General features: G+C 41.2%; 1 protein-coding gene across 1 annotated transcript; it reads right to left on the bottom strand.

The window, feature by feature from the left end:
* Positions 1-37: 37 nt before the first annotated feature.
* slc16a4 (solute carrier family 16 member 4) lies at positions 38-27,870 on the bottom strand. Its single transcript, XM_083674828.1, has 12 exons — positions 27,688-27,870; positions 27,418-27,470; positions 26,978-27,051; positions 24,610-24,749; positions 15,301-15,436; positions 14,997-15,129; positions 14,739-14,882; positions 14,283-14,444; positions 13,386-14,027; positions 4,549-4,760; positions 2,092-2,185; positions 38-1,129 (listed from the first exon to the last, which is right to left on the bottom strand). The coding sequence occupies exons 4-12, from the start codon at positions 24,630-24,632 to the stop codon at positions 921-923; spliced, it is 1,755 nt and encodes a 584-aa protein (XP_083530954.1). The 5' UTR covers positions 24,633-24,749; positions 26,978-27,051; positions 27,418-27,470; positions 27,688-27,870; the 3' UTR covers positions 38-920.
* Positions 27,871-27,883: the final 13 nt, after the last annotated feature.

Genomic DNA, 27,883 nt, shown 5'->3' with positions numbered 1-27,883 from the left:
ACAAACCGTTGAAAAGATGAGGTAAATTTGTAACTATCCCTTTAACGATTGCTCCATATTTTGATGTGAGCCATGATTATTTCCTAGCAAAACATTGGAGTCAAAGGGATAGTGGGGTCTGGAGCTATGACACAAAATTACAGCAACAGTAAGGGAGAATTGTTCTACCAGCCTATTAAATTGCAGAATAATTGCAAAGAGCAGAGATTCACAAATTATGGGCCTTGGGTTTTGATTGAAATACTGCATCCCGTGGTGATATGTGAACACTTTCATTAAGACGTGCATTATGATTAGTTAGGTCACGGCATATAATAGAAATTTCACCATGATTAGTAGGCTATACTTAACAGATTAACATTGGGAATATGGCAGCAAAAGGTCTGGGAACCAATGTTATAAAACATGATCTATAACACAAAGTGCATGTTTGTGTGTACAGGTATAAATATAGAGGTATATGAAGATCTCTGTTGAACAAGACCTATTAATGGGTGCACAATCTTTATGAAAATGAATTTCATATTATTAATAGAAAAACTAGTGGTTGAAGGCTGTTCATCTTCCATGTAAAGTTTTTTCCAGTCACAAATTATACTGAGGTTTCTAAATCTGGCAATGTCATTGATGTCAGGGATAACATATATGGTGAAACAAAAAGTGTAAATTTGGCTCATGTTGAAAAGTTACAAAACAGGAATATCCATTCGCCTTTATGGACTCAAAGTCTCCCATTATTTCCTCAGGCATTATATAGTTGTGGTCATAATCATTTACTCCCCAGTCCGTTTGATACTCCTTTCTCAAAAGGTAATTTAGATCCACCCAAACGCTGGGGTTCATGTAGGTCCACCTGTCAGTTCCTGGAGGACCATGCTTGGTGGAGAAGAGGAAGCTGTCACTGCTCTCTCTCCTCCTCTCTACACAGTGCCATTCTTCAGGGGCTCAGGGCAGAAGCAGCCGTTGCTCTTCCAGCTGGGGTCGGCGTAGTGGGCCTCAGCCTGTTTCCTTCTGTCCTGCCACCGTCGTGCCAGAGGCTCCAGGAAGAGTGAGACGGAGGAGAGCAGGTAGCACACCCCTGCCAGGTAGAAGGAGCAGTCGTAGGTTTGGGTGTAGTCGTACAGGAAACCTGCAAAACACAGCCACAGGGGTACAGGGACTGTTGTACAACACGTAAATATGATTTCACAACACTTGATGCAATATTTGGGTTGGTTCTGTTATAGCAGCTGATTTAAACTACTCTAAGATCTATTTTCACAGTGTTTATTTTCTTAGCTCTGAGAATGCTATAGTGGAATGAAGGAAATGATGTTGTAGATAAATGTTTTCTTGTAATGCTAGATCTACATTCACAATGGTTGTTAGTTTGCAAGCCTGAGAGGAAGGATGGCCAGTAGGAAAGCTAACACAGCCTGTAACTGGTCTTGAGGAAGAGGTCATAGTGGACTAGGTTGAGTTCAGCCTGGAGGACCAGTAGGGATTGTAAACAGATCAGCACGCTATTTCCGGATAAACCCAAGAAGGTCATGAGTCACATTTCAACCCCGAAATGCATCCTCTCAGGAGTGCCTGACCAAGTGGGGGAGCTTGTGTCACTGAGTTCAATGCAGAGTTATCGTACCTGGATAGGTCTCAGTAGAGAATTTTCAATGTTGAGAAAACCATATTAAGCTGGGACTGGAACTTTGTAGCACAAAACCTGTTACCGAGTTGGAAAGGTCACCTGTCAACTGTTAAAACTGTCTGATTTAAACTCAGTCAGGAACACAGTGTTGTTATTCTAAGGTTTAACTTGCCTGCAGGGAGCGTGAAACTTGGACAGACTTGTATGAATTAGTTTAAACGAAACCCTCAAAGGCTCTGCCTACACTATGTTGAGGATGGACTAACTATAGGTTGTTTTTCTCTATCCGGTTTCAGTCTCTACAGCACGAATGTACAAACTCACACACACTTTGCAATACTCAAGTCAAGCGATGACGTGTAACATGGTTAGCTTCACCTAAATATATCTCATCACTTTTAAATGTACAGTATGTCATGGCAGCCATCCCCGGGGTGCGTGTGGACATTTAGAGAGTGACTCACCTGCAAGAGGAGGGCCTGTGAGGCAGCCAAGGCCTACAAAGAACATGGAGAACCCCATAGAGTTGTTGAGCTTCTCTGGCCCCACCAGGTCTACCTGAAAACGGAATCAACACAGGAATATATGAGGTGCAGAGTGATTTCTGTTATCTATCGCTTTACAGTACACTCTCCCTTTATGTTTCCAAATGAATGACTTACTGTAAATTTGAATCATTTAATTATACAACTTTTATTTTCTTGCTTGCATTATTCTCTACAGCCCTCGACAGTCCTCACTTGATCTTCGCTTTTACCGTTTTAACTTCTATGATTGTAATACTCTTATGATCGTCCTTTGTTTTAATATCGTTGTAAAGCTTATTTTATTGCATCTGTGTATTAGTGCTATTTAAAAAAAATAATATTTGATAAACAATATACCACTTTGCCTTAATACATAGACTATATCTTGGTAAAATACAGTACTGTCACAGAGGCGCAATGATACAGAGAGGGGGTTTCAAGACTGAGACCACAGCCCGAGGTGTTATGTTAGTTAATACCAACTGTCGGCTAGGCTCGTCAATGGAGAACAGCTGTGTTCATGTAAACATGACCCTTCTCCAGCCAAACCTGAGAGCCCTCCTGCCTGCCCATTCTGCCAGAGGAAAACCCTGGACAAGTCAGCCAGGGACAGTGACAGCTGTAGGCTGGCCAAAAAATTGGTCTAACGAGTTCCTCACAACCTTATACACACCCTACAGCAGCAGGTTATATGGGATAGATTTCAAGCTTATCAATTAGAGTGCTGTCCATACTTTATTTCCTAAGTTATTCTATGAGGATTCAGCACCCAAAATAGCAATTTTTGAATAAGATTTGAGTGAGCGTGTTGTGAGAGAGAGAGAGATAGCCGCCACATCCTGGTCTGTTGTTTTCACCTTTGCTTTTCCTGTAAACGTTACCCCCAATTCTAATCCAAGTCACTCAGTTCAACCAAAGCTAGCATTTGTAGTAGAATTCAATTCATTCATAAAAAGTAATATTCTGCTCTTTAGTTGCATTCATTCATGAAAAATGCAACAGAGGGAGAATTGAGTAGCTACAGTCGAAGTCGGAAGTTTACATACACCTTAGCCAAATACATTTAAACTCAGTTTTTCACAATTCCTGACAATCCTAGTAAACATTCCCTGTCTTAGGTCAGTTAGGATCACTACTTTATTTTAAGAATGTGAAATGTCAGAATAATAGTAGAGAGAATTATTTCTTTCAGCTTTTATTTCTTTCATCACATGAGTTAGTATTTTGTAGCATTGCCTTTAAATTGTTTAACTTGGGTCAACGTTCATCTCTAGGAGACAGAGCGTGTCTCCTTCCTGAGCAGTATGACGGCTGCATGGTCCCATGGTGTTTATACTTGCGTACTACTGTTTGTACAGATGAATGTGGTACCTTCAGACATTTGGAAATTGCTCCCAAGGATGAACCAGACTTGTGGAGGTCCACAAACATTTTTCTGAGGTCTTGGCTGATTTCTTTAGATTTTCCCATGATGTCAAGCAAAGAGGCACTGAGTTTGAAGATAGACCTTAAAATACATCCATAGGTACACCTCCAATTGACTCAAATGATGTCAATTAGCCTATCAGAAGCTTCTAAAGCATGGAATTTTCCAAGCTGTTTAAAGGCACAGTCAACTTCCACTTTCAAACTTCTGACCCACTGGAATTGTGATATAGTGAATTTATCATGCACAAAGTAGATGTCCTTACCGACTTGCCAAAACTATAGTTTGTTAACATGAAATCTGTGGAATGGTTAAAAAATGACTTTTAATGACTTCAACCTAAGTGTATGTAAACTTGCGACTTCAACTGTACACCTAATGATGACGTCATGGAGGAATTAGGGAAGTGATGGTCCAGAAGATAAGCTTTTGAAAGTGAGCATGATAATTGGCACACTTGCATAATTTTTCACGTTGAACAAAACATAACAAAACAGGATATCGTGCCAATTTAGCCTGGCTTTTTTTTTTCTTTCAATTTAGCCTGGAGCCTGTAGTGCCACCTAGAGGCTAAAGACAAACTTTAAATGCTTATAGCTTAAAAATTATAATTGTTATGAAGAAGCTGCTTTCATATCAAATTAAGTAATGTCAGTTTCAACAAAACCTGATATAGTGCCATCTGCCCCTATCAGCTGACATACAGTCCTCCGTCTCATATCACACACGTCCGAAGCAATTCATATATAGCCTTCTCTCTGACAATACTCAACGGCAGGATTGCATGAAAAGGGAAAAGCTATCGGAACGAAAAGCAATCCAGCAGTTTGTCTTTGGATCAAAGATCTTGTCACACATTAACAGTTGTTTTACTTTTAATTTCCTCCTTCATTAGCACATTCTCGTGTCCAATGTTTATGACAACACAGTTGTTTACTGTAAAATGTTGCATTGCCACAGGCTCATACCAGGACAGGCAGCAGCAGTGCCATGTAGCCCCCGCAGAAGACAGCAAAGAAGATTGCATAGACCATGAGCAGGATGTAGGTGTTGGCCAGGGGGGAGAGCAGGTTGACCACGCCACACAGGATCAGGTAGGCCTTGTGGTAGTGATACTTATGAAGCAGGTTCTTGTCGGCTAGCCAGCCTGACGCCAGCTGGGCTATAGTCTCTGTGATCCCTGGGTGAGAGAGAGGTATAGGGAAGGAGATGGAGTAGAGGAGGGGAGGGGAGGGGTGAAGGAGAGAGCAAGGAAGGGAGAATAACTGTCAACCACATAAATCTATATCACACAATGGCCTGTTATAATGTATTGGTATGTTAGTTTGAAGTCATTTCATACTACGTTAGAGTTTTCCAGGGACACAATACCAGCATCACCATGTTAAAATAAGAAGTAGGCAACCAATACCCTGATACTGTATGCTGATTATGTATGTCTGTGAAGTCTGTACTGGCTTTCTATGTTGAGTGAATGGGCTCTATTTTCAGCTGGCGCACAACGGACGCAAGTCCAAACACAGGTGTATTGGCAAATTGTGTCGATGGTAACAGGGGAAATTACCACAGTACTGAACAAGGTGAAGCAATACTGCCAAGAGATTTTGAAGCCGGCTATACCAAGTGGCCATGGGGAGAACTGCAGTGGCCAAAATGCATATTTCCTCATTGATGTCAAACTTCGTACTCCAGCTGGTCAAATAAGACTGCGATTTCTATTATTTCCTAATTTTACATTTTAGTCTGGGACTGAACCATTGATACGACTGAACAGAAAAGCCTTTTATCCAGATTGTGTTGCTTCAGCGGGTTTCATTTGTGTGAACATGCATGATGAATACTGAATACTGTGTTGACGGTTTTAGAATGCAGTTTTATTGATTTGAACTACCGAGCAATTTATACAATTTCCGGCAGCTTTTGTTTTAGTTGTTGATATACTATAGATGATGATGCTGATACTGTGGATGATAAAACATTTCTCACTATTGATTGAGTACATATGCTAATGATCACCGTCACCATTTTCGTTTCCAGTTTACCCCCAATTTCCTATTTCCGTAGGAACTTTTCTCTTATCTTTTTGACCACAGAAAATAGAAAATTGCCATTTTCACATAGTGTGTAGCCACTGGTACAGTATGATGCTGGGCATAATTAATGTTAAAATGGATGTTAAAAATGGTGTCCCTTTAAGTTATCATTCTAGTAATACATCATGATTAACTATTGCATAGGAATCTACAGTATACATCCATTGAAACGTAATCGATTCCACTAAACACTGTTCAGTTGTCAAGCAATGCTGTCATTCATTTTGTGGTTAGGGTTTGGGTTTGTGGATTTCAAATGAGTGAACATTTGTGCCTCTGCGGGGCACGGTGGTCAGCCTATTTAGAAGACCACATCCAAACAAAATAGATCAGCGGGATGTGTGGACAGGGACGTTTGTGTGGAAATGTGTGCAGCAGGGTCCAGGATCATAAGAATGCTGACTTAATAGAGAAGCACACAATTACCTATTTGTTTGTTTGTTTGTCAGCTTACACATCTCATGCATGAAATGTTGCTGTGAACCTGAGTCATTATTTGTTTGCTAGTTCACAATGGATCTTCATTGAGCGGTTTACTATTATTATAGGCTTCTAATGAGAGATCTAGGTCTATCTCATTCATCTTCATGCAAAGCAATATTTTCCTCCAAGGAAAGAATTGTGTCCAGTTCTTATTGTGATTATTTCGTTCTATTTTTCTAGAGGGACATTGTTCCAAATTAACCTTTGATGATCTATAGATATCAATCACTATATACAGTGGCTTCGGAAAGTATTCAGACCCATTAAGTTTTTCCACATTTTGTTATAGACTCAATTTAAAATTGATTATTTTTTATTTTATTTAAAAAAAAATTACCATCAATCCACACACAATAACCCATAATGACAAAGCGAAAATACGTTTTTAGAAATTTTTGAAAATGTATTAAAATTGAAATACAGAAATACCTCATAAGTATTCAGACCCTTTGCTATGACACTCTTAAAATTAGCTCAAATGCAAAAATGTTGTCAACAAGTCACTCAATAAGTTGAATTGATTCCATCTTAATGCAAGGATAATAGTTCATGTGATTTTGGAATTAATATATTTGTTTTTATTGGGTCTTTGATTTGCATAGGAATCAACTACATACTGTGTGGATCAGGTTGCATTACAAACTCAGCAAATGCAGCGGAACAAAACTGCTCAGGAATGCTACCCTGAGTCCTGGGGAGACTTACACAAATCTAAAAAACAAAAAAAAAATCTTGTCCTGTTCCTTAGTTTACGTTTGTCTTTGTTTCATGTCATTCTTTTTTGTTTCCTGTTTATTTTTGTGTTCCTCACCTTGTCTCTCGTTTCAGACACTTCACCACCTGCCCTTGTGTGTTTCCCGCCTGTGTATTATTTTACTGGATTACTGGATTATCTGCATACTCTTTGACTGCCAACCTGTGTACCATACCCTGCTTTGCCTACCCTTTACTGGATTATCTGCCTACTCATTGACTGCCTACATGTGTACCGAACCCTGCTCTTTGGAATTAAAGACTATTCTTTTGGTGAATTTGATACTCAAAGTATCCTCTATGATTGTGTCTGAATCTTATTTGACTAGGTGGGGAACTTTTCTACAAATGCGCAGTCTAAAAACAACTCATGTAGCCAAGGTGGTCAAAACTGCTGTAGAGGCCAAGACATATTTTCTGAATTTCACAGCAGCTCCTTTGAGCTCACTGTGGGTTCACAGAACCCAGCATGCCAATTCTGCAAGATTATATTGGCCAGGAATGTCCATCTACATACAAAACAATTGGTAGGTGTTAACATATTGTATTCTGAGATCAGTTAATGTAATGTTTTCAGACTTCAAAACTAGTGTTGATGAGTCCATATCTCACGTAATTTGTTGTCTAGATCTAGCTACATCCCCCAATCCAAAATGAATGAAGGAAAAATGTGTTGCCTGTATTCTAAGGCTATCGTTTCCATTCATTTGGGGTTGAAACATATAGCTACTGTACACAGCAAACTGTGTGGGACATGGACTCACCCCAAGAATGTACAATTTGAGGTGTGAAAATGTTTGTGACGCCATGATTGATCTTTTTTTTAGCATCAATACATTTTATGAAATAATCTGCATGTGTGTATTGTGCATCATTTCTTAAAGTAGCGAGTAGATGAGAATGTGACCCTCACACTGTCTGTTCACTGTGATAATATGGTTGAATGTGGACACTTGATATTCCAAGGATTCTTCTAAATGGCTGAACATCACCCCCAAAAGGCACAAATGTTCACTTCAAATCCACAAATTACTATACAGACAGTTGTCAATTAACGACGTCGTGGAATCGATTACGTTTAAATGGATGATTAACTCGATTCCCATCCAATGGTTAATCATCATGTATAACTAGAATGATAACTTTCGCTTGGCTTCTAATAATATTGATCCATGTCTGTTTGTAGAGCAGCAGCAGAGATACAGAATAAACTATGCAATGTCTCCATGAAAATATGTGATCAAACTATGCCATGCGATCACCACCTGTGGCGTTTTTGCTTGATCGCAATCATTTTCTCGCAGTCTACCTGCACATGGCGTTGCCTTACACCGGGTGTACATAGACTGCGCAATGTGGTTGAGGTCCGGCAATCAATGGATTGCTACTTGGCAGCTGCACGAGTCTGCGTTGCGTTCCGGATGCCACACATGGAAAAATAAGACGGCGCTCCGACGGAACTCAGTTTAAAAACGATTGTGTGATATTATAAGATAACTGTCAACAACACAGAGGCACTGGTTAGTGTCACAACAATGTTAGCTTTTATCCAAACCGTATTTTGGACTTTTAGATGGAGCCATTCAATTGTTTAAATGACCACCCAGCTCAAGCTCACACTCACCACACCATGCTAGCAAAAGGAAACAATCCAACACACATTCAAATATCTTGTAATGCGAGTAAGTGGCTCAGAAAAGAAGTGGTGTTCACTATTCAGACATATCTAAAGTATAAAAAACAAACGAGAACCAATAGGAATGGAAGGGCCACTTTTCTTCTGCTTTTAGTTGCTAAAGTATTTAAGTTCAGATCCATTTACTCATATCTCATAGGCAAGTTTAACTCTCAACAGCTGTACCTGATGTCCTTTCAGAAGGTATCTTTTATGACATGTAGATGAAAGGATTGAAGAATCATGTGGTTCTCTGTTTCTCATCCTTCAGAATGTGTCTTTTCCACACTTGTACCCAGACAGCACACATGGACACGTTGTCACTACATCTAAACTACGAGAAATGTCTGATGCACTTACGTCGCATAGATGTAGCATGGGGATCTTTTTTTCAGAGGGCCTCCGATGGTAATACATCAGGAAAAGTGCGTCTTGAAACTATCTCCAGCCACTCCTTTGCTGACCATCGGTTATACGTCGTCACTACATCTAAACTACGAGAAATGTAATGCACTTACGTTGCATAGAGGTAGCATGGGGATCTTTTTCTCAGAGTGCCTCCATTGGTAATACATCAGGAAAAGTGTGTCTCAAATCTATCTCCAGGCACTCCTTTGCCGACCATTGGTTATATGTAGTCACTACCTACATTATGCCAGTTCCCTTACCGATGTTATAGTTTTTTTCCTTCTACACAGGCACTCTGTTTATCCTACCAAATGCCGATGTCAATTTGTCCACATATTCTCTATTACCCTGATGTTTTACCAATGCTCACTTTCTACGAGTTTAGCCTACTAAACTGCTAAAGCAACTCAAAGCAAAGCATTGATAACACAAACACTATCAAGAAAATATCAACTGATACAGGAAGACAAAAGTTACAACTGGCAGGCCAAACATTCATTATGCAATGGCTTTCCATAAAGAGAGATGCAGGATATTACTCTCTTTACTTGTCTTGCACTTAAGTCTTTATCAAGACTGCAATCTGTCAGAGCAAACACCTGAATTCCACTGCTAACAGCAAACCCCATATAAATCTCCTCAACCATTGTGTAGGCACAATTGACAAATCACAAAGAGCACCAATTGTAGTCGTACTGTGAGTGTGAGAGAGAGTGTCTGTGTGTGTGTGTGTGTGTGTGTGTGTGTGTGTGTGTGCGTGTGCGTGTGTGTGTGTGCGTGCGCGTGCGTGCGTGCGAGCGAGCGAGCGAGAGAGAAAGATAGAGAGATAGAGAGACGGGCACTGCAGAGCTCACACGTGATGTCTGACATGTGGAAATGGAGCTGTATTGGGTTCACATTGGGCTTGTTTGGAGTCCCCGGGTGAAGAGAGAGAGAACAAGTTACAAGAGAGGATAGGAGATGTTGGCACATGGGCTGACAAAATGATTATATGCCTGACACCTGCTCTGCATGCCAAACAATAGATAGATAGCAGATAACAGTGGGTAAACTACTCATTACCTACTCAATATCATCACATAATATTGATTTTGTTTCTAATTCATTGGTTCTAATGGATATGATGACTATGCAGATATCCTGAACCTTGCTGAGGTCAATTGGAATGTGATAGCCGGTGCTGCAGTGTTGTATTGACCGTTTCAGGAATAGCTCCAGGCAGCATTATCCCATTGATCAATGAAATAAACAGGTCCCATGCAGATCAGTGGTAGCAATTTCTACTCCAGCACTGCAGTGATAGGGGCTGCAGTCAGTGACAGACTCTCCTTGGCATCTATGGCCTTTTAAGTTCCTTTGCAGAATTATGTATCAGTATCGCCATGTTAGATCACAGTGGGGTATTTTATTCCTGAAAAAGGCCTCAATAAAAAGAGCATTGTCACTAAATAGATCCAGTGTTGTTCCATAATAGAAGATTTTACATATAACAGTGGAATATTCTGCGGAAATGGTAAAAAGGCAGCTGTGGTGTGTTTATGTGTCCTCTACTAGTGACCAGAGAGCCTCTCCTGGGGCGCTCTGCCTTGAGCACAGACAAGTCCTGAGCTTGTTTGTATGCTTTAATCACAGCAGGTTAGCCGAGGTTCACAGCTGTTGCTGTCGAAACCTCAGCCAAGACAGGGAAACAGGTGTTATTACATGCCTCCAAGCTTTAATGGTGACTTTAGATGGTGGTGGACTTTCGGACGACTAGGGTCCCCCTGTCTCCTGTTTCCATCCAAGGAGAGGACATGGAGGTCCAGAGCTACAAGTACCTGGGGATGCACCTGAGGACAACAGGGGCCAGAGCTGGCTTTATCTCCTGAGGAGGCTCAGGTCCTGGCATGTGCAGGACTCTGCTGAACATGATCTACCAGTCAGTGGTGGCCAGTGCAGTGCTGTATGCGGTGGTATGCTGGGGGGCAGCATCAAGCAAGGTGACACCAGGAGGCTGAACAAGCTTATTAGGAAAGCTGGTTCTGTCCTCGGTGTCACCCTGGACACTGTGGAGGAGGTGGCCAATAGGAGGATGAGGACCAAACTCCTGGCCATCATGTACAATCCCTCCCATCCCCTACATAAAACTGTGGCAGAGCAGAGAAGCTCCTTTAGCAACAGATTATTACAACCACGTTGCACTAAGGAGCGCTATAGGAGATCTTTTCTGCCTGCCGCAATAACACTGTACAACTCCTCCTCCGGCTGGCTCGATCGGGGTGATCAGAGTCAGGCTGGGGGATGTTAAATCATACTGGACTGTTCTTATTGTATATAATGGTTCAGATGTCTATTTTATTCTATTATTCTATTGTCACTCTTGTTGTTGTTGTTTGTGATGTGAGCTGCTCTAATGCCTTAATTTCCCCTCAGGGATCAATAAAATACCTATCTATCTATCTATCTATCTATCTATCTATCTATCTATCTATCTATCTTTCTAATATACTTAAGGTACAAGGCAGGAGGAATGTCATTCTCTTCACTTCAAAGGAGTGACAATTAGGTTAAAGCTAGGGAAGAAAACGCATGTTCATTTTTCCCAGCCTTTCTTCATTACTAAACAAGCTCTGTTGGCTCGTCTCGCATCCCCTTTGTACGCATTGCCGCCTCAGTGGTTCTCGGCACAATATCAGCCACTTCAAAACTGGACAAAAAAATTGGAAGCCCCCTCCTGTCGCCACGGCAGCCACTTTACTCAGCAAGCCGTTGCCTAGCGACTCCCCCAATTCCAGTTTAGTCGGCACTGGGCTGACACGGGGCCTGGTCTGGACTATAGTGGCCCTCCTCCCTGGCGGAGCTGAAAGGGCCTCTTTGAATGGTGATGGGGCGGGAAGGGAGGGTGGGCGAAGGAGAGTGGGATAAGTTGGGTTTGTGGCGTGGGTGGCAGTCTCTCTGTCTTTCTGAGAACACCGCACATGACAGGAGAATGTGACGGAAAAAAGAAGAATGTTGCTGCTATCCTAGCACTTGCTGGCTCTAAATGTTCAGGGGACCCCCGGGTCAGGATAGAAACTGAGACAACATCAAGACTATATCCTGGTGTGGTTCAATCTGCCTGGCATACACTTGACACTTGATATGAACCACTGGGTTTTTAGCTTAATTTTCCACTACCATTCCCCATTCCTCACTTGCCATTTCTGCAAAACACGTTTGTTCCTGAATGATCTACAAAGTTTAGTAAGTAAGTAACCATCACTGAACAACACAGAACACTCCAAGCCGATCCTGGAACATGGCATTTACTTGACCCCACTATATGAGAAACAATATTGTGTTTTCAGCTTATATTTCAACTTCCATCCCCCATTCCTAACTAACCCATTCCTCATTCATAACTTACAGTATATGCTTCATTATCCGAAACAAATATAGAGCCTCTTAAATAGACTAGCATGTTGCGTCAGCATACAGTTTTGGAGAATATTGTGAAATACCTGGATTTTAAATATTAAGACTAGAATGAAGATATGCATCAGTCATTATAACCCTATCCTAGTATTACTGCACCCAAGGGACTGTGGTAGTAACAAACATCATCTTTGAAACCATATATGCTATTAGGAACGCAACTGTACTATCATCTACTAATGTACAGCAGAGATGCCTACTCAGTAACACAGTACAATACCTGAACAGTGTGTGCTTGAATTATTTATGAAGCGCGTTCAGGCATCCTTAAAGATTTACATTCACGTGTGCAGGCGGTCGAGAACAAATGTTAATGCTGGTTTTCATATGGAGTGGCCTCATCAATGGGATACTGCTGAACCCAACAGCTTTGGCCAGTGGGCCAAAGTTCAGCTTTTATGTAAGAACATTCATTACATAAGACTGCAGAGTCTGAGCAGCTCACAAATAATTAATGACCAGAAGTTGACTGAGGCCTTTTTTTTTGCATCACTTCTTAAAACCCACTCTAAAATGTGTCCCACCACTGTGAAACCGAGTCATTTGTGTGTGAACACGCTGGACCTATAGGCATTTCAGGGTACATTCAAAGAAGAATCTGCCCATTGATTTTATCAGATTCATTGCCAATGGCTTGAGGGCTTTCATTTGGGTTGATTGTTTTTTACTCACAGGCTGTTGGTTATCGTGACCTAGTCAAATGAATGTCTGGTTCATCAAAAATACAATATCCCTGTCTCACCCACTAGATAACGTAAGGCTAGGTGTTATCATTAGTACTATAGAATTGTGTTAATCATTATGATCAACAAATTGTTTAATCAACAAGGAAAGCAAGTATTTAAAGTGATGTTATATTGTCATCAGCTCTGCTTATTTGCATTGTCATAATGTGGTTGATAGAATCTCTGGGTAAATAAATGACCTGACTGAGACTCACCTGCCACAGAGATGATGAAGGATGCATCCATGGCGTCGATGCCCAGGTTCCTGGCCCGGGCCGAGAGGTGGAAGTAGGGGATGAAGTAGGCCAGCTGGCTGAAGACCAGCGACCAGGTGTAAATGCAGAAGAAGGGGTTCTTCAGGAGGGAAAAGTCCAGAACTTTGGTCTTTTTGGCAGGCTCTTCAGTGGGCGTGCCAGCATAGGATAAGGACATGACCACAGCAGAGCCGTTTAGACTACCATTGAGCTCCATCGGGCTGTCTGGGCTCACTGCTTTACCTGGGCCTGCGTCCTGCGCGTTCACTCCATTCTGGACCAACTTGGTCAGTTCAGGATGTGGCGGGGGAACTTCGGTGCTCTGACCCAAGCCCAGCGCAGGCCTCTCTGGGGTCTCTGTGTCCCAGTAAAGGGGAGGGGGAGGGGAGGGGGAAGACTCTGATTTGGCAAGGCCATTGGTTAAAGGTGTGGAGCCGTTAATGCCGTTCTTCTCTGGAACTGTGCGGATGCCAGCAGGAGGGCATTTTTGGATGGCGGCTGAGGAGTGGGGCGTTGTGGCTGAAGGCTTGACCTGGAGGGGTCTCAGAAGCATCCCAGAGGCCATCAGGTTCAACATGAGGCCCCCCAGGATCAGCAGAGCCCCTGTGTAGGAGAAGCATAGACCCCTCCCCCCAGTCAGGAGACAGAACTGCTTATCCCCACAAGAACACCTCCAAGATATATTAGCACATGAAAGGTTTTTACAGAGGCAATTAGCTACCTCTGAGAGATATCACTTGCAAAGTTTACTTTCAACAGATTAAGGTTGTCACAATCAAGTTGTAAAAGTGAAACACATAGCACATGACAATTGCATGATTAAATTATCGATACTCATCCAAGATAAGTCATGCGTACCTTGCCAAGCATACTGCTCCAGGAGAAGCTGAGTGAAGGGAGCCAGGGCGAAGGTCAAACCCATTCCAGAGCGGCCGATTGAGTATGCTGTCGCTAACCTCTTTCGGAAATACATTGCCGTGACAACAGAGGTGGCTTGGTACAGGAGGGCAAAACCGATGCCTGAGAGGGGTATAAAAAAAGTGACATTTACAATTACCCCTAACCCATGGCGCATAACTAAGTAATGACACCTCATGAACATTTTTATTTCGTAAAGTAAGTGAGGTGGAAATGTGTCTACCCTCATTACAAGCTACCAGTAGTGCTCTTGGTGGTATGGAAAACATTAGGTTCCTGACCGACTGCAATGGTCTAAAAAATGTTGTCCCACCTTGCAGCACTAAAGAACACTGGTGCAAAGAGTCAATATGTAGCACTGAGTGGTACTGCTGCAGGCTTCTTCTTTGAACTTACCCACAATCAGTCCCATGCTGACATAAAGGAAGACCACACTGGTGGCAAAGATACTCATGAGGAAGCCTCCACTGACCAGCACTGCCCCAGCGATGGAGGTGACTCGGTTCCCCAGCTTTGCACAGGCCACTGAGGCCAAGGGAGCTACAGATCAGAGGACAAAAACAAGAGAAGAAGATAGGTCTGGTTGCTGTCAATGCTAAGGTTATGCTATGGTAAGGACAGAGGAGAGACTTGTTTGAACATGTGACCTCTGACCTCCAGAGAGACGCAGACTAGACATGATGGAGCCGATCCAGCTGATGCTCTCAGACGAGCCTCCAAACTCATCCTGGAATGCTACGAAGAAGATCCCAAAGCTCTTCAACATTCCCATCACTAGCACGTTCACCTGGAATTACATACACACACACACACACACACACACACACACACACACACACACAAAACACAACTGTTTTTTGTGCAATATACAGTTTCAATTAATGGATTAAAATAATTACAAAAGATAATAATCATTTCAATGTTTGATAAGTGAATAAAAAAAATTAAATGGACGTACCAGGAAGCAGTGCAGTACGACCATCCAACCCCACCCTCCATCTGGGGGGTCCACATAGTGGATGTCTATCTCCATCTCCTTCTTAGTAGCTAGGGCATTCTTGTTATACTGGCTGATCTTGGCTGCCTTGGTTTCACTGCACACAAAAATAAAATAACTTCATTTATTCACTTTATTCAAAGTCAACCACATAGGCTTACCTACAAGCATTATTATAATCATAAGCCATTAATCTCTTCTAAAAGCTTGATAAATTCTGAAAAAAAATCTGATATTAGGATTTAAAGATGTAGCCTACACTGAGGCTAGATATGAAAGACCGATTCTTTGGCCAGATCAGTATTTTTCCATAAAAGGGCTACTTTATTGATGTGGAGGATGTCCACGTGTACTGACAACAAGACTAGGCCCCTAGACAGCTATCTTCTCTGACCTGTTTAACCCTCTACATATTACATAATGGGTTAAACAGGTCTGTCCTGTAGACATATTACGTATCAGTTCACCCTGCAGCTAAAACCTCTACTGATCCTACCTAGACTGACACCATGACTATTCAAACTGTTTTCTTTGCCAATGTAGGTACTTAAACGCACTTTTATGTAGGTTAAGAGTACAGAGGGGTCAGGGGAAATTGATGGAGGTAGAAATTGACAGGCTCATTGTTATGTATGGAATGGAATAAGAAGTGGTATCAAACACTAGATACTATACCTCATTCCATTCCATGCATTACAATGAGCCCGTCCTCCGATTTTTACCTCCACCAACCTCCCCTGAGTAGGGTATCTCACCTTACAGTACAGTCGCTCATTTACAAAGACAGCTTAACCCTACTGAGGCACATGATATAAGCACCTTTCATTAACCTAGTTTGCTACAGTAACACCTGGGCCACTAAGTCACTCCACCTAACAAATTAACAAATCAATTACTAAAACAATGTCCATTCAGTGAAGGCTTCTCTTTCTCTGTGTACTACGTACCAGGAGGCAGGTGCAACATTGTCCTAAATAGCATGTTTACTGTAGTTAGTAATGATATAATGTCATGGTGACCACTGATGATCACGGATGATAGTTACAATGTAATCAACCTTGGCTAATTGTTAATCTCTTTATTGCAGCTACTGTACTGCACTGGGCTAAGTGTTTTCATTAGTGTTCAAAGCAGGTTTCTAAATGTTCAACACATGTAAATATGTAATCCTCTTCCATCTCTAGAGTCTGTGAACTATATTGCTGTCAGCAAATTGTGTTTCCCCTGCTACATTGTCATTGAACCCCTAAAATGTAAAACCTCTGGTGTTCAAAATGCACTGTAAGACTTTATAGACCTTTTTAGACCTTATAAGCATGAATGAATGCATTATAATCTGCCATTCTAAGCCATTTTCTGAATTTTTAACAAAAGTTGCTCATAGACAAACATAACATTGCTGATCTTGATATATCAAAAAAGATGAGGTGCAAAAGCAAAGTGTTAAAGAGATAAAAATGTAGGAGTTCACTAACTCAAACTAAAGATGAACCTCTTGTAATCATCACTTTGCTGTGACTACTTCAATGACTCCAATACTGTGTAAAGTTATTTTATCATTACACATTAATTCATTACACTGTAATGGCTACAGAATGTGTTGATGTTTGCTCAAATGCTCTGTAAATTATTAAGTTGATTTGTAAATGATTGAGTTGAATTAAATGTTATTGATAGGTTTAATTCAAAATTCAAAACCTGATCTGGTGTGTGTATGTGCGTGCTTGCGAGCATGTGTATATTGGAAAAGCCAACGTCTGCTTCTACACTTTTAAGAATCCAGCCAACCCTTTCAAGTAACTGTTAAACATCAGTCAAAGGTCCTCCTCTGTATTATCAGTGAACTATTCCCTGCACGTCAACATAAAATGCATATTTTTTCATACAGCAGGAGTTTCAACACAATTCATACCCCATTGATTACTGACACAGTCCTGGTTAAAGGACAATGGGCAAAGTCTAAAGACATAGATAAAGAGGGGCTAGAGGGGCTAATTCAAATGAGCACCCAGATAGGTTGTAACAACACTTCCTTTGGACACTCTTGTTTCTCACTAGTCTCTCTCTACAATTGAGACTAATGCCAAACTGTCTACACACAGACTACTGTAAACTGTGTATAGCGCTTTCTAATGCTGGTCTATGCTGGCAGACAAGTGCATAAAAACAAATTGGAAGAGGAAAAAAAGAATACTAACTTACTTTCACATACACATACAGTGTCTACACCCCCTTTCAAAATGTTCACCTTTTATTGCCCTCCTGTGGGAATCAAAATAGCCTACATTAAATCAGATTTTTCTCCCACTGATCTACACAGCCTACAGGACACTTTTGAAGTGGTTTGCATCCTACCTGGCCGATCGCTCCTACCAGGTGACGTGGAGAGGACACCACTGGTGTCCCCCAGGGCTCTGTCCGTGGGCCTTTACTGTTCTCTCTCTATACCAAATATCTCGGCTCTGTAATTTCTTCACATGGTTTCTCCTACAATACCTATGCTGATGACACTCAACTTTTTCTCTCCTTCCCCCCTTCTGACTCACAGGTGACAACACATGTCTCAGTATGTCTTGCAGACATTTCTGCTTGGATGTCAGCCCACCACCTAAAGCTCAACCTTGACAAGACTGAGCTGCTTTTCCTCCCAGGGAAAGCCTGCCCTCTCCAAGACTTCTCCATCACAGTAGAAAACTCTACTGTGACCTCCTCCCATACAGCCAAGAACCTTGGGGTGATCCTTGACAACCGCTTATCCTGTGTGGCGAACATCACAGCGACAGCACGCTCCTCTAGATTTTTCCTCTACAACATCAGAAGGATACGTCCATTCCTCACCAGAGAAGCAGCACAACTTTTGGTCCAAGCACTTGTAATCTCTCGCCTTGACTACTGCAATGCACTCTTGGCCGGACTCCCTGCCTCCTCCATCAGGCCTCTGCAGCTCATCCAGAACGCTGCCGCTCGTCTGGTGTTCAATCTCCCCAAATTCTCCCATGTCACGCCCCTCCTCCGCACCCTCCACTGGCTCCCGGTAGCAGCTCGCATCAAATTCAAGACCCTGGTGCTTGCCTACTGGGCGAAGGGAACAGCCCCTCCCTACTTGCAAGCAATGGTTAGCCCCCAAACCCCTGCAAGATCGCTCGTCCACCTCGGCTGCCCACCTGGCACCGCCGCCTCTACATGGATGCAATGGCTGCGCTACTCGGTCACGGCTTTTCACTGTCATGGCGCCCCGCTGGTGGAATGAGCTTCCCACAACGGTCAGGACTGCAGAGTAACTTCCGATCTTCCGCTGTAGATTGAAAACCCATCTCTTCAAGCTACATCTTAACAGTCCCTCCTAAAGACCGCTTCACCCTCACTACACCCTCTATACTAACCCTAACCCCGAGACCTCCCCTGCTACCCCACTGTACAAGTTCTCTCCTGCTAATAAAATAAGCAGGAGAGAAATAAGACAAAGAAATAATAAAATAATAATTAGCCTACTGGCATTACGACTGCCAATGGCCCCTGGTGTGAGCATTGATTACTTTGTCTTATGATGGATAAAGGTGTCTGCTAAATGCCATAAATGTAAATGTAAATTAAAAATGAAAAACAGAGAAGACCTGTTTGCAAAAGTCTACCCCCCCCCCCTTGCTGTGGCTCTCCTAAAATTAGTTCAAATGCAAAAAAGTGATTCAATCAGTTGAATTGAGTCTACTGAGGTTGTCACTACAAACTGAGCGAATGGAGAGGAACAAAACTGCTCAGGAATGCTACCCTGATGCCTGGGGAGAAATCCATAATGTCATGTAAATCCATAATGTCATGTAAATCCATAATATTATGTCGCTATCTCACTGGCATATTGTTGCATGTTCCTCACCTATTGTGGCTGAAGTTGTTTTGTATCCAAACATTTCAGCCACTGTCATATTTATGAATAACCCTCAGTTTTAAATGTTTTTTTTTGCTTTTCTAATAGGATTATTAATTGTCTCGCAGCAGCATTTTTTCTAATTTAACAGCAGGTCACCTTCCAGTGTAAAAATAATGGAAATGAATGACCAAAAATGTTTTAAGTGAGAAGTTATGGCTTGTCAAAAGCCACAAAATGAGTACCACCACCCACAACTTCACCTATGCTCTAACAAGGTTTTTCAGCACACAGCTTTGATACCTGTTATAGTGCTGTATGTTTATCTATTTCAAACAACATGTACTCATCACTGGGCATGTTGCTTAGGATTCAAAGCTTCTCTCAAACAGCCTAATTCATACTCTTATTGTGAAACAGACACACATATAAACACTATGGCTACATAGGCATTATTAGTCTACTTGACAGAGAAGTGTCCAATGATCTGAAAAGGTACTAGGGTATTTTAAGGAAATATTTAGAGACCATGTTTTTCCTTTGTTACACAGTGATTGATAAAACAGGTCAAGGAAACCTTTACATGATCTATGGATAAGTCTAAGTAAATTAATTTAATCTTGTTTAAAAGTAGCTTGCTGTATTTTACTTTGGCTATCCTGCCTTAAGCTCTGGGACCTAGTTTCTGTTGAAAGCTATCTGTTTGAAGACAATTGCTGTCAATCTCCAGTGGGAGGGCCTGAAACTACTCTGCAGGGTATTTTAACTCCTGATTGCCTCAGACCAGGACTAATACATTTGGGATTGAGTGGTGAAACCTTTCTGGTCGTTAACTGATCGTTAGGTGGGGGGGGGGGGGCTGCCACCCTGATAGTCATCAGCAATTACAGATTCTGTATTTCTTTTTGACGGTCACAGAGCAACAGCCTCTGCGACAGCCCCCTGACACGAAGACAAAGGAGTCAATCTGTGGAGTCCATCGAGGAAGGCGTAGGCTACCTACATCTTGTATTGCCCACAAACCCTCTAACTCTATACCCGCAAATATCACAATATGCTTTCTCCCCATTCCTGTTATTTCATCCCTTAGGAGGACACATTGACGCTACACCTCCCCTCCCAACCTCACTGTCGCGGGAGGACTTTGGAACTGCCAGTCAGCGGTCCGGAAAGCAGAGGCTATCTTAGCTTATGCCTTCTTCATGTCTCTCCACTTCCTTTCCCTCAGAGACATGGATTACACTGGAAACACAGCTACTCCGGCAGCCCTCTCTGATGCCTACTCCTTTTGTCATTCCCCTAGACTCTCTGGTCGAAGGGGGGGCACAGGAGTCCTCATCTCACCTAAGTGGTCACATAATGTCCTTCCCCTGTCAAACCTGTCCATATCCACCTTTGAATTGCATGCTGTTTCTGTCACCTCCCCTGTCAAACTTTACATTGTCGTTATCTATCTAGTCTCCCCAGGCCTCAGGGTCGCATTGCTGAGCAGTTTTGTTCCTCTCCAACAATCACTGGCATTTGGGTTGCACAAGGCTCCAGTCTTTCTTCTCACCTTGAGTGCTAACAAACCGTGTGTACTACGTACCAGGAGGCAGGTGCAACATTGTCCTAAATAGCATGTATACTGTAGTTAGTAATGATATAATGTCATGGTGACCACTGATGATCACGGATGATAGTTACTATGTAATCAACCTTGGCTAATTGTTAATCTCTTTATTGCAGCTACTGTACTGCACTGGGCTAAGTGTTTTCATTAGTGTTCAAAGCAGGTTTCTAAATGTTCAACACATGTAAATATGTAATCCTCTTCCATCTCTAGAGTCTGTGAACTATATTGCTGTCAGCAAATTGTGTTTCCCCTGCTACATTGTCATTGAACCCCTAAAATGTAAAACCTCTGGTGTTCAAAATGCACTGTAAGACTTTATAGACCTTTTTAGACCTTATAAGCATGAATGAATGCATTATAACCTGCCAACGTGACACCAGTGGTATACATACAGTACAAAAACTTTTTTAAGAGATTATATCGCCTGATATTGAAAAGAAAATAACAACCAGCATTTCTTAATCAACAATGCTATTGATGGGGCTTTGTGAGTGACCTTTAAGAGCTTTAAGACTTTGGAGAGACATCTCCTAGCATGCCGCATGCCTGTGAAATACCTGGAAGCCAAAACAAAGGGTGCAGTTTAAACCAACCATTTTACTCCCATGCAAGTCATTCAGCAACTGGAATTTAACATGCTAGACAAGAAGAAACTATGACTTTTCACATGAGTCCTGGTTGGAGGGAACTAATGCTCATGTGTCAGTTTTCAGACTTTCACAACCGTGTGTTGTGGTGCTTGTGTGGCTACTCAAAACTGAGAGACATCTATAGAAGCCTGGCCAAAATTAGGCAGAAACTGCTTAGCGGATTAAGGGGAATGAATCGGGCTAGTGTACTGCTGAGAGAGCATTTCCCTCCATGTGCTTTTCACAGGTTGTCCCCTGACTGTGTGCAAGTGCATGTGTATGAATGTGGCTCGGGGGGGTTGAGATCAGTAAGTTGTAGTTAGGAATTTGCACTATATTGCAATCCTCTGCTGCCTAGACACACACACACGCACGCCACATAATGAATGCTTCACTGCACTTATGCTAATCACATTGATGTTCCTTGCAAACAGCTCTGAATGCTTTTTATTTTTCACATATTTCATATTGTTGTATAATATATAAAGAGAGTAGAACAATTGTATTATTTCATCATAATCAAAGAAATAAGGATCGTTGTAATGATGTATATCTTCAAATAATATTAATAATACTGCTTTCATGGAATGCCATTCCTTGAGCGCAACTGATCATGTTATAGAAAATGCTAAACAAAGTGCTATTTGCATGTTAAAATGCAATTGCTCCAATATTTTGTTGGTGGCCTTGCATCCAGAAATAACTGACAGTGCTTTAAAGAGGTGTACAATTGGAAGTACCATACCTGTATTTGAAGCAACTTTCCATCCCACACTGAAAGGGGCAATCTGGGATTCAAATTCATAGACAGAGCTATAGATACAAGACTGACCATGAAGGAAATCAACACGATAGTTTAAACCATGTTTTGAATCTATACAATGTGGGCTGGTTTCCCAGACACAGATTAAGTCTAATCCTCAAATGCATCTTCAATGGAGATTTACTATTGAAAATGTTATTTAGTCCAGGACTAATAATCTGTGTCTGGAAAACTGGCTCTGTTTGTTTACAATTACATTGTTTCCGAACAATCTTATATTTTGGGTTCTGAAGACAATTGAACTAAGCTCATTAGGCATTTATAAATTATATTCTTCAAGAATCAATGCCTCTATGTCACTAATAAATGTCCAAAAATAGACGTACCATTCTCAGATTGCCCCTTTAAGTCTGAGCTATGAGGCCATGTTTCCAAGATGTGCTTGAGGGGACAGCACTAATTGAAAACAGAGGGGGAAATTTGAGAACAAGAAAACAACTGATCTAAATGGGAGTCTCGAGACTTGAAAAACATGTGCACATCATAAAAAACTACTTCCCACCTATGCAGTCATATAGAGCAGATGAGACAATTGAGGTAGCATATCATCTGCGCCCTGGAAAAAAACTTGTATTGACAAAAAGACAACCTTTGAGGAATTAAAACCAAAACGGACTTGAATGATTGAATTTGACTCAGCATACAGTTTATGCAGGAGACTTGCAGCTTCCAATTTGTAAAAACCTCAAGTGATAGTTAACTGTAACAGCAGGCCATGCTGTAACATATTGACTCCCTTAATGTTCACCCTATAATTTTCATCAAGATCAAATGTGCCACCCACTCTTCAGAGACCGCTGAGACTAAGGTGTGAAAGTTTATTGGGTCTAGTTTGCTCTAACTGATCCACATGTATGACCCCCCACAAGGTATGGACCAGGAATCACCTAGGACATGTTCAAGTCACGCACCGCAGCACACAAAGGAATTCAAAGAATTCATAAAAATAACAGCTCACTGTATTGTTATGTAGTTGTCTTACAATGCAGTGCAGTTTTCTGCATTCTTTGTGCCTGTCATTCAAGGCCTGTCAATGCCTTTGTTTGCTGTCATTCAACACGACGAGCATCACAATTAACTGTGGATGGGACGGAGTTGTGCTTTTTGTCATAACACAATGAGCTCTAATTTGCTTCCGCAAAAAATGCGCTGTGAAACACAAAATGTAGCTGATTTTGGCGATATGTTGGTAATTTCGTTGAGCAAAGTTTCAGAGACAGAGGGCAGATCTCCGGCAATAAGTGAGTGGGGATTCTTTTTTTTTTCTTCTTTTTTTTTTAAATGTTATTACTATACTTACAGTTGTAGGCAACACATTTAACCAGGAGTAGAAGTGTTTATTATATCATAATCTAACCACTCAACAAGCCTACAGTGGCCCGCCAAATTCAACCTGCACGTCTCCAAGCGCTCCAAGTCTAATGAACCTGTCATGACTTTTCTCATGTCTTTCATTGTACAATCAAGTACAATGTTTAAGATATTCTCCTATTTGATTTTATACCCTATCAAAGACATGCATGGTTGCATGATTTCATTAGTAATAGGCACAGAGAGTGAGGTGATCGATGTATGCAACATTGGTCATTCGATGTTTTAGGGAATATAGCTTACAAAATTTAGTAATGCGAGAATACACTAAGCCTACTTCCACATATTTGTAGAGGATGTACTGGTGGTATGAGGGATTATCCCCAACCACTGCTTTGCCCATTTTGATCAAATAAGTGTCTATTCTGCTTAGTTGTTAATTATTGAACGCTTGACAAGTCCTCGAACACTGCCATTTACTGCTCCACCCATGTTGGTGCACTGTTTGTGTGGGCTGGAGCAGACGCACTTTGAGGTGACATATGGTTTTAGCACTGTGCACCACTGTTTAGCAGAAGCTGCCAAATGCGAGCCCAATGATTTTAACTGAGGATAGAGCCATATACACTGCTTCATAGGGAAAGATTGTGACTCACTCTACAATGTTAGTTATGTCAAGGTACAGGTTTTACAGAGAATGTGACAGAGAGGACCAGATAAATGAAAAGAACAGAGAAACAATACTTCATCATCTAACACCAGTAGACATGTGTGACAGTACATGCTAAAGGATTATGAATGCAGTTATTTTTTTATACAGTAACATCATGACAGACAATTGGCGAAATAGCATCAGTTCCACTAATAAAAAAGCAAACATTTGCAGAAGTGTGTGTATTTCTCCTCTCTGTATGATTTCTCTTGTTTTTAATTATAGGTGATGTATAAATGAATTAATAAAAATAAAAAAACACAAACTCTACTGCAGCTACTGGAAATGAGAATAGTGTGATAAGTTCTTGTTTACCTATTATGCTCTTTTGGTAGCATGGTTGAAGGTGGTAAGGCGGCAGAGTTCAAAGAAGTTCTATTCTCTGAGTGTCATCATCAGGTCTGTCAATGGCGACTTGAGATGAATGTAAGGCTGTCTCAAGGTTAGTCTCACACCTGGAAGGACAAGCAGGCAGAGGTTAGAAATGACAGGGAAAATGTGCCTTGTCCAGAGAGAAAAGACATTCATGACACCAGGTTCACACACAAACAGCCCCTGAGAGATCCACACATTGGCGAGTGTTTTCTGATCATGACCAAGTTTGAAGGATGATTCATTTCCTATCCAGACAGCCTTCTGGGTAATCAAGATACATCTAAAATGAAAGGTTTACACTGAATTATAAAGCTACTAGAAGTAACGAAACAAGACACTCCCACCCCCTTAGGAAATACATATCTTTCAATGATGACAACTACAGTACCAAAAGGCCATCTTTGAGAGGCTCAGAGGGAGTCAAAACAGAGAGCATTTGATATGTTTAACAGGCAGGATGGAGGACAAAAGCAAGAACTGACTATACCCGTTTCTTCGTCAAAAAGCCAGGCAATCATGATCATTTATGACCATATTATCTCATAAAACATTTTAAATAATGGCAAACCTTTTGATCAAGAAGCGAAACAGGTCCAAACCTCATATACATCATTGGTCTAAACCAAACAGCATCAGGCAGGAATGACATTTCCCTGCAGCAGCCTGTATCAATATGTCAGGCAGAGGAGGCACTATGTGTGTGTGTGTAGTGGGTCAGGGGTGTGTCATGTCCATATGTTTATCTCTGTGAGAGGCCTCTTTAGTGGTGTGTTGTAAGTATATCATTATGTATATCAGTTGCATTATACCATAGTTATAGAGTTTTACATTAGAAATACCACCTCTCCTGGAAAATATAGGACAATGGTTCTCTTTTGCTAGCAGCAACATAACTTGAAGGTGTTACAGCATCTGAAAATGTTTTGTCAATAAGAGCTTGCAGGCAATTAAACATGGAAATTAGCTTTGTGGTGAAATACAGTAGGTGGGTTGCAAAGTGTAATGTTAGTCATGCACTGTGGTACTGTATGTAACCCACTCTGGGATGGATGGGCTGTGTCAACTGTGGAAGTACTCCCAGAAGAGATAAATAAGGGGGTTAAGGGGAATTAAAAAAGCCTCTAATAAACCAGGCATGTTTCTGATGGGAGTGAGAGAGAGTGGTCATTTTCCTTAGGTAGGCTACTCAAGCCCTATAATAACCCCCCCCCCTCTTTTATCAGAAGACATCTTACATTATCACACTTATTATTGCACTGACATTATTACACTAGCACTATTCTCACTTTATTGTCACTTTTTGTCACTTTTATTACTTATTATTGAATTGTTGTTGCTGCTTTGTTGAGTGTGGAGCAAGATTCCAAAACATTTCACTTGTCTATTACAACTGTATGCGATAAGTGACAAATACAATTTGATTTGATCTGATTTCACTTGATTTAAAATAAGTTTGGGTGTCCTAATCAGCCACATCCGTCAAAAGGCTCTGTGTGTAACCGCTTTAACTTTCAAGTTTGCAACTCTCCAAAACGCATCTCATGCACGAAAACAAACTTTTGTGTGAATTCAACAGCTTAGAAAAACATGGTTGTTATATTTCCCCCTAATATAGCGTAAGCTTGAAATACCTGCCTTGCTTGTGGTTACTTTCTTGTTTACATGGCGTCAGAGCACTACAAGTCAGAGCTTGAGGGTGAGTTGGAGGGCTTTTCCAATGGATTTTTCCCACTCAGAACTCATATTCACGAGTTTCTGACTTGTTATGAATGCACCATAAAGCACAGCTTCGAGTGCCTTGTTTTGGTGTTGGCTTGCTGTGCCATCTGCCATCTGATATCAGATGTCAGGACAGCTGCCACAGCTCGCAGTACGTTATCTCACGCGACAGAGTATATTAGGATGCAGTGTTGTAATGCTGCTGGCAAGCCCTAATTGCCAGCAGCCGATTGGGTGCAAAGCTGTTACCATTGGCCTAATTAGTGCAGGAAACACCCACACCATTGCAACACCAAATATTATCCAAGGGAGGACGTGAAAAAACACCACCGGCCCTATATCCCCTAAGGTGTTACACATGCAATAACCTGTGTCAGTTGTACTATTTACATCCTTGAATCAGCTCTTCTCTTTTCTTTTTCTTTTTTATTACTGTGAAAAGCAAAATACATTAATCATGAGGAATTGTGAGATTAGGTAGTAAAGTACTTAGGTAGTTAGTTGAAAGCTTGGCTTAGTTTATTATCCCTGAGAAGTGAATGGGACGACCATACACCACAGTACTGTGAACTCATAGTGGAGATCTTACTGTTTTAAGCTCTGGGCCAGTGGTTGTCTTCAGTTCAGTTCCTTGTTGCATTGTGTCCTTCATGCAACATCTCTCTGAGAACAAATGTAGAAACCATCCACTGTTCATGCAGATACATGTATAGACCCTAGGCTAAGTTACAATATGATTATGTAAGATCACAGCAGGTAGCTGTATTTATCATAATGCAATATGACAGAAAGGTTCATTTAACACCTTGAGATTGAAAATCAAATAGTGATTTGCAATTTACTATAAGCACTAATGAACTTTATAAAGCACTTCTGAAAAATGTGATTACACTAATACTACATTGTAGTAGTGCTACAGCTTACAGTTTTCAAAGATTCAAATTCCAACAAATAAACTGCCAATTTACAGTTGGTTGGTGAGCTTCTATATTGTGTGACAGGTGTAGTAGCAATGAAAAACTGTCTCACTCAAAATAGCCTCTCTTACGAAATAGCCTTCTCTCTTCAGATGTCTCAAATGACTATTTGACAGAAACAAAAAGGAAAATACAAAAACCATAAAACAAGAGATGGGTATGATCATTATAATTTTATGACTTTCTAAGTCTACATAAAACCACCAAAGTCCATAGAAAACATAATTAAACTATGTATAACACTTTAATTCAGTCATTCATTATCATAAATAAAAATAGAGATTTCAGGATGTCCGATATCTACTTAAAAAATATTACATACCTTAATTCGATCGAATCTTGGACAATTTTCCTCTCAATCTCAATTAACTTCAATGAGCAACGTTGGAGTTTGTCCAGGAGGTTCCTACAGTTGAGGTGTCGACTCCATCCTTTTGACAGTGAAGGATGCTACTTGGGTAAGTTTTGCTTGCAAAGAAGTCGATGGAAGACAACCCTTGCCCTTGAGGGTGATGACG

The sequence above is a fragment of the Argentina silus genome (assembly GCF_951799395.1).
Source record: "Argentina silus genome assembly, chromosome: 8".
Lineage (NCBI taxonomy): Eukaryota > Metazoa > Chordata > Actinopteri > Argentiniformes > Argentinidae > Argentina > Argentina silus.
Note: the sequence above shows the minus strand (reverse complement) of the source record. Positions and strands in the feature narration are given on the sequence as shown.